Source organism: Podarcis muralis, chromosome 2, assembly GCF_964188315.1.
Source record: "Podarcis muralis chromosome 2, rPodMur119.hap1.1, whole genome shotgun sequence".
Classification (NCBI taxonomy): Eukaryota; Metazoa; Chordata; class Lepidosauria; order Squamata; family Lacertidae; genus Podarcis; species Podarcis muralis.
The window spans coordinates 14004209-14012137 of record NC_135656.1 but is presented as its reverse complement, the minus strand read 5'-3'; the positions used below and the strand labels follow the sequence as shown (position 1 = coordinate 14012137).

The window sequence follows — 7929 nt, the reverse complement described above, 5'->3', positions numbered from 1 at the left end:
ATGCTGGTAGCTTCAAGAACACTGTCCAACCATCTCGTCCTCTGTCGTCCCCTTCTCCTTGTCGTCCCCTTCTCTTTCCCAACATCAGGGTCTTTTCCAGGGAGTCTTCTCTTCTCATGAGGTGGCCAAAGTATTGGAGTCTCAGCTTCAGGATCTGTCCTTCCAGTGAGCACTCAGGGCTGATTTCCTTAAGAACGGAGAGGTTTGATCTTCTTGCAGTCCATGGGACTCTCAAGAGTCTCCTCCAGCACCATAATTCAAAAGCATCAATTCTTCGGCGGTCAGCCTTCTTTATGGTCCAGCTTTCACTTCCACACATCACTACTGGGAAAACCATAGCTTTTACTATACGACATTGCATGCCATGCTTATACTATATGACATTGCATGCCAGGGAAAATAAACTAGCCTGGCTTTTCCTTACTCATGACTAACAGGAGTAAACAAAAAGGTACAATTCCCACCAAATGCACCCCACGCAAAACTGAGGGGCACGGAGCTCACAGGTACAGCTAACCTTTTCCCTTTAATTCACTGACTCACACCCGTTCAAAAAGAAACACCCCCCTCTTTTTGTCCCTTCCGCAGCGCCATCCCTCCAGCGCGCGCGCATAGCGTCATGCATGTAAATGACGAGGGAGGCGCGGCCGCCGCCACTTCGCTCTGATTGGTTGTTCCCTCCCCACGGCGGCCTCGCCATTGGTCGAGGGCACACGGGCACACACCCCTCCCCTGCTTTAGGCGCTGCGGCTGAAGCCGAAGCGGGGGGAGAAATGAGAAGGGCTGGCGTTGCCATAGCGGCGGCGAAGAGGGCGGTGGGGAAAAGGCAGCGGCGGAGGGAAGCGGACCCGGAAGAGCAAAGGATTGTGGGTAACCCCTTCCATAAAATGAACCTTGGGCTAATTTGCATGGGCTGGGGGGGGGGAGAGTTGGGGTTATTCAGAAGCAGAGAAGTGTGACTAATTCGTCCCCCAACCCCCAAGTTATGGGTTAGGAGGGTCTGGGTAATTTACCATTGTCTCACTTCCCTTCCTCCCGCAGTGGATTCTGGGTGGTTGGCCCCTGTGACGTACAGGGTTATGGGTAACCGCCTGGCCCTTGGGACCCAGTCCAAGTTTTTCAAGCCTGTCTTGGGGGTGCGCTTTAAACTTTTGACCTTCGCTATGGGTCTCTGGCTGGAAGCGAGGATGTGGGCAGCGTCAGCTTTCGCCTTCCCTTGCCCTGCAGGCTGCAAGCGCTGCTTCTGTGTAACCACAGAGGAGTTGCATCATTGCAACTCGCTGCCTTTCTATTTCTCTCAACAAAAACAACAGCAGTTCCCGAAACGAAACGTGGTAACGAGGCCACTGTCGCAACTCTTCCTAGGTCTAGGTACAACCCATGAGTGTGGGCTGGCTTTCCAGCTGAAGTTTTAGTGTACATCAGGGATGTTGGTGAGGATAATAATAAATAATAATTTATTACTGTATTTATACCCCGTCCATCTGGCTGGGTTTCCCCAGCCACTCTGGGCGGCTTCCAACAAAACCCTAAAATACAATAACCTATTAAACATTAAAAGCTTCCCTAAACAGGGCTGCCTTTAGATGTTTTCTAAAAGTTTGGTAGTTATTTTTAACCTGTCCATCTGGCTGGGTTTCCCAGGGGGTAACCTGTGGGTAGGGTTGCCAAGTTATTCACATGAACCTGCTCCCATGCCTTTTTACTTGCAGCCTGAAATCGTCGTTTCCAGAATTTATTATCCATTCATTTCTCCCCATGTTAGGAATTAACACTTGGCCAGTTTAATTAGGGCAAGCCAAGCTTCTGCTTGAAGGTTCAGAAGAAGCTGGCATACAAAGTGTGGGTGCCAGCAGTGCCAGTAGCACATTTCTTCCTATCTGACTGGAGTTTTTGTCAACAAAGAAACAGGTGCCACTGGTCCAATTTCGCTTTGCCTTGTGGCACTTTAGAGTAAACAGCCATTAGGGTAGATTTCTGATTGTTGAATCTTGCCTTCTCCCTGACTTAAAACTGCATACACGCTCCGGTGTTATACATGCACAGTCTTATCTTTGTAGTATGAAAAAGTAACCATTGTCAATCTTCAGAGAAGTTCACCCAGTATGTTTGTGTGAGTTACTGTTCAGAGCATGCTTTCTGAGGTAAATTCAGAGTAGTCACTCATGGAGAGATGCAGTGGGCAGCCTCTGAGGGCTAGTAACTCTGCCACATTTCTGCACTGAGAGTGATTGAACAATTTAATTGTGCTCACTACAGAGATACAGAAGATTACCCACCTCCTGCGATGGCTGCTTGGAAGGAGGCAGGAACAGAATAATGTCATGCAGAGGTGCAGTAGGCAGCCTCCTCTGGAGCCCTGTTTAGAGAAGTTTTTAATGGCTGATGTTTTAATGTATTTTTAATCTTCTGTTGGAAACCCAGCCAGATGGGCGGGGTAGAAATAATAAATATGTAGTTATTATTATTATTTACTTTATATTTCGGTTCCCAGTTGATGCAATAAATTAATGTATTTTTCACAGCACACTAGCAGTTACAGCAACTAGTTTAGGAATTGCTGCATTGGAACAGTTTTTATGGGGGAATATGTGGCACTGTGGTGTAAACCACTGAGCCTAGGGCTTGCCGATCCGAAGGTTGGCGGTTCGAATCCCCGCAATGGGGTGAGCTCCTGTTGTTCGGTCCCACCTCCTGCCAACCTAGCAGTTCGAAAGCACGTCAAAGTGCAAGTAGATAAATAGGTGCCACTCCGGCGGGAAGGTAAACGGCGTTTCCATGTGCTGCTCTGGTTTGCCCAGAAGTGGCTTAGTCATGCTGGCCACATGACCTGGGAAAACTGTCTGCGGACAAACGTCGGCTCCCTTGGCCAGTAAAGCAAGATGAGCGCCGCAACCCCAGAGTCGTTCATGACTGGACTTAACCGTCAGGGGTCCTTTACCTTTATGTTTATCTTGAAAGCTGCAATCTGTCAGTTACCGTCCTATGCTTTGGTCCGTATTAGAGATTGTGTTTATAGCAGGCATTATGTTAACTTCTCCAGCATGCTTGCGCTGCACAGGTAGTGAAAGATTCTGTCTTCTTGAATTCCTTTCTCTGCCTTACAGGTAAACCTCCGCCATGAATTTTGAAGGTCTTGACCCAGCCCTCGCAGAGTATGTACCTGCCCTGCACCCTGCTCTGGATCCGCACCTCAATGCTAGCCTACTACAGAATGTGGAGCTGGATCCAGAAGGAGTGCCATTGGAGGGCATCCCTGTGCCTGACTCAGTGCATATCATGGAGGGCATGTACTCGGAGCTCCACACCGTTGTCTCTGAAGTGGGCGTTCCTGTTTCCTTCTCACACTTTGACCTACATGAAGAAATGCTCTGGGTTGGGAACCATGGGGTAAGGGATTCTCATTACATGTCAATGATGATCAGAAGAGTTATACAGTATACTGGATCATACATTGAGGACGGTTGGGATTAATGATACGATTGTCTAGAAACTCCTGTAAGCTGATTTCAGCTCCATTGCGGAAGGCTACACACCCCTATAAGATTCTTGTTTTCTTGTAGGTTCCTACTTAGAATGCCAAGGATTCTAGCTTTCTTTTTAAAATTAAGTGTATATCCTGTCCTCAAGGAGATCAGCACTATCAGGAAAGACACAAGTTATCCACCTGTGTCTTTAAGACCGTGGTTCCCAACACACGTCCCACAGGGGGGCAATTTGATTTTTAAGGGGGGCAATTCGAGAATGAGTTAACAGTGAATTAACAATAGGAGTATAGTTAACAATAGGAGTATAGCATCTAGATCAAGGGAAGTAATAGTGCCACTGTATTCTGCTCTGGTCAGACCTCACCTGGAGTACTGTGTCCAGTTCTGGGCACCACAGTTCAAGAAGGACACTGACAAACTGGAACGTGTCCAGAGGAGGGCAACCAAAATGGTCAAAGGCCTGGAAACGATGCCTTATGAGGAACGGCTAAGGGAGCTGGGCATGTTTAGCCTGGAGAAGAGGAGGTTAAGGGGTGATATGATAGCCATGTTCAAATATATAAAAGGATGTCACATAGAGGAGGGAGAAAGGTTGTTTTCTGCTGCTCCAGAGAAGCAGACACGGAGCAATGGATCCAAACTACAAGAAAGAAGATTCCACCTAAACATTAGGAAGAACTTCCTGACAGTAAGAGCTGTTCGACAGTGGAATTTGCTGCCAAGGAGTGTGGTGGAGTCTCCGTCTTTGGAGGTGCAAATAATGTGCAAATAAATTGTGGCCTTTCTTAAGACCCAGATTGCCAGAATCAAATTTCTATATGAACCTCTGTTAAGCATCTCTTGAGATCTATAGCACCGTCTTTGCAGGAGATTACAATAATTGGCAACTGGTTTCTTAGTGTTTTTTGCTCTTGTGACTATGTCCTAGGAATAAATTTATTTGTCTTATGTAAACTGCTGGTGATCGTTTTATAGAAGTACACCATATTGGTAGACTTGGGGGAATGTGTCATGTATGTAATGGGCAGGTACCATTGAATCTATACACAAAAATCAGATAGTTGTTTATTTCCTTGACATCTGATGGGAGGGTGTTCCACAGGGTGGGCACCACTACTAAGAAGGCCCTCTGCCTGGTTCCCTGTAACCTCACTTCCCACAGTGAGAGAACTGAAGCGGAAGTCGTGTCAGATGTTTGGCTTCTGAAAAAGGTTCCAAAACCAGAGCATTTACTTCTGGGTTTTCAGTGTTAGGGAGCCGAAACATTCCAAAACAGAGCTGTTCAGGAACCAAGGTTTGACTCTACATTTGGTAATAACCAGAGGTATTTTCTTTTGTTACTTGTGTCGCTTATTGTAGTAGTTGTCTTCTAGGTGTTGAACTGGCCCTTGAAATCTGGTAAGTCAAAGATTACTTTGTAACTCTCTGCGTTATATTCAACAGAAATATGGCTTGTTCAGCTGAGAAGGTAAACTGTGGTTGGGGGGAAAAGGTAGATGAAGGAGCCAGAAGGTCTCATAAATATTAAAATGAGCTGGCTACATGCAGGATACGTTACAGGTCAAATCTGATGTGAGGGTGACTTGAGTTGCCTCCCTCTTTTTCAGGGTCACGCCACTTCTTTCTTTGGCCCAGCCCTGGAGCGTTACTCTTCCTTCCAGGTGCATAGTAGTGATGACATTCGACAGATCCAGAGCCTAGAGAATGGGGTGCTCTTCCTGACCAAAAACAACCTCAAATACATGTCCAGAGGGGGACTTATAATCTTCGATTACCTGTAAGTGCCTTCTGCTGGGGGTGTGGTGGTTTGAGCGTCTTTGGAAAGCTGTGAGATAGTCATTCTGGGCCCTGCCCAGTCTTTGGTCTCTGTGTAGAGTTTACTTGGAAGAATGCCAGTTATAGCCTTAGGAATATTATGAAAGCCATGTACCTACAGTCACACATCTGGTGTGGGAAGCTGTGTGAGATGTGCACAATTTGCAGGTTTTAATTATTTGTTATATTCCAGGGCAAGCTTGAGAAGAGGGCTTTGATGTCATATCCTGTTGTTCCTCATGAAGCATGTGGACGTGCTTCAACGTAGCATTTCCTGCTTCATTTATAAAGTTTATTGCTTGAGGACTTCTAGGTGGGAAATTTGCATCAATATAGTTTAGCCACCTCCTTTTTCCTGGAATGGTCCCCAAAGGTTTCATGATGCAAGATTCTGATGTCACTTTGATTTACTTGGTGAGCTCACATGTAGCAATGACTGAATGGAAAATACTAGGTCAGCATTGGTTCTCACAGTTCCTCTTTCTCCTCCTCTAGCATGGATGAGAGTGAGGACATGCACAGTCTACTACTGACTGATCCCAGCACCTTGCTTGTTGGGGGGCTGACCAGCCATGTGATAGAGATAGACCTCAACACAGTCCAAGAAACCCAGAAGGTAACACACTCTTCTCGCATATCTGACCCTAATGCGTTGCATTGATTCTGATTGTTGTTGTTTAGTCGTTTAGTCGTGTCCGACTCTTCGTGACCCCATGGACCAGAGCACACCAGGCACCTCTGTCCTCCACTACCTCCCGCAGTTTGGTCAAACTCATGCTGGTAACCTCGAAAACACTATTCTGATTACCCAGAACCAAAGATGATGTGGTTTTGTCATGTTAAGCTTACACAAAGATGAGCAGGAATCTCCACTGGATAACAAAATGACTGGTTGAAACAAATTGTAACTCGGGAGCAGAATGGCAGGAGGAGATCTTGTTTCTCATTGTGATGATGTATCCAAGTAGGCTTGGCTCCTGTTATAGCCAATCCAAAATATTTTTGTCTCCCAACCTAAAGAGATGCTTTGGAGATATAATAATAATGTTTTTGTCACCAGAATTTTGATTTAACATAAAAGTAACAGGTTGAAGCCAAAAGTTTGAAAGTTCAAACAGAAAGTGAAATGTCAACATTCCTGTTTCTGACCTCATGAAAAGATATTAACTTTCCCATTTTTTTAATTCTTCAGGAAAAAAATGTTGCAACACTTCTATAGGTTTCCCTAATAATATCATTTTTTAAAAGTGGTGCTTTTCAGCATAATAGTGTGTATGAAAGTAATGTAAGTTTTTTTCTCTAACAAAAATTGTAGAACCTTTCCATAGTTTTATCTGGATGTACTGGATCAATAGATGGATAGTGTCAGGGAACTGCCATTGGAGCCAGGAGTGGAGGCAAGGCTCCCAAACGATGCCGGAGAAGGGCCCAGCAGGGAGAGAGGAGACTCATCGGCCGGGGAAGGAAATCAGCGTGACACCAGGGAGAAAGGGGGGCAGAGGAGGGCTTCGGAGAGATGGCTCCAGGACTCTTCGCCAGTGACCAGCGGGGAGAGCACGGGTCCTCCGCTGCCCACACCCACCCTGCGCAGAAGACTTCCGTGCAGGGAGGCTAGGCGGAGACTATACGTCAAGGAACTTTTATGCTGGAAGAAGTTCAGGAAACGCCCACTGACGGATTCTGCCAGTGACTGAGACAGCCGCGGAGTCAGGGCTGTCCAGCCAGGGAAAGGTTTAACCAGGCAACCTTGCCAAGAGTGGCGGCAACTTACGCACGAGCAACCCCAATTTCCATTACAGATAGAAAGATATGGACACATTTCTTGATCTTGTTTGTATGTAGTGCTATAATAATAACAACATTTTGTTACTTATTCCTCACCCATCCAATTGGGTTGCCCGAGCAATTCTGGGCAACTTCCAACATAATATAAAAACACAGTTGGACATCAAACATTAAAAAATTCCCAATACAGGACTGCCTTCAGATGGCTTCGGAAAGTCGTGTAATTGTATATCTCTTTGACATCTGATGGGAGGGCGTTCCACAGGGCGGGCGCCATGACCAAGAAGGCCCTCTGCCTGGTTCCCTGAAGCTTCACTGCTTGCAGTGAGGGAAGTGCTAGAAGGCCCTTAGAGCTGGACCTCATTTTTTTTATTGTATCCTTAATCTTATGATAGAAGAAGGCTGCATGCCATGTTTTGTTTTTACAAATAGATGTCCATTCAAATGCATTGCCACTGAATTATTTTTATTTTTCCTTATATTGTCATTCAGGTTGTTTTGTTTTTTAAGCAAACTTATTTCTTCCTTTGGTGCTGCGTGGGAAATAATAGCGATTCACCACTTGGCAGTTCTACCCTTTCCCCCTGAATAATGTAGCATCTGTATATTCATAGTGGTGTGCTTTGCCTCTGCCCAGATCTTAATCCCACTTTTTATCTCTCTGTTTTAGTACACAGTGGAAGTGCCTGGGGTCACTATCATGAGACAGTCAAACCGTTTCTTCTTCTGTGGCCACACATCAGGAAAGGTAACACTGAGCATCTTATCATCACTGCCCCCCCCCCCCCAATGTTTGAGAGCTATAGGCACTCCAGTAACACAGTGAGAGAGTTTGTGCCTT

General features: G+C 45.9%; 1 protein-coding gene across 2 annotated transcripts in view; it reads left to right on the top strand.

The window, feature by feature from the left end:
- Positions 1-709: 709 nt before the first annotated feature.
- PAN2 (poly(A) specific ribonuclease subunit PAN2) overlaps positions 710-7929 on the top strand; it is a 37178-nt gene continuing 29958 nt past the window's right edge. Inside the window, exons 1-5 of one of the 2 annotated variants that reach the window (XM_028710129.2) lie at positions 710-866; positions 3108-3390; positions 5096-5265; positions 5799-5919; positions 7759-7836. In XM_028710129.2, coding sequence (XP_028565962.2) covers positions 3121-3390; positions 5096-5265; positions 5799-5919; positions 7759-7836 — 639 coding nt within the window. In that variant the 5' untranslated portion in view covers positions 710-866; positions 3108-3120. Of the gene's footprint in view, positions 871-3107; positions 3391-5095; positions 5266-5798; positions 5920-7758; positions 7837-7929 lie in introns of both variants that reach the window. The other variant, XM_077923904.1, reaches the window with a different exon arrangement.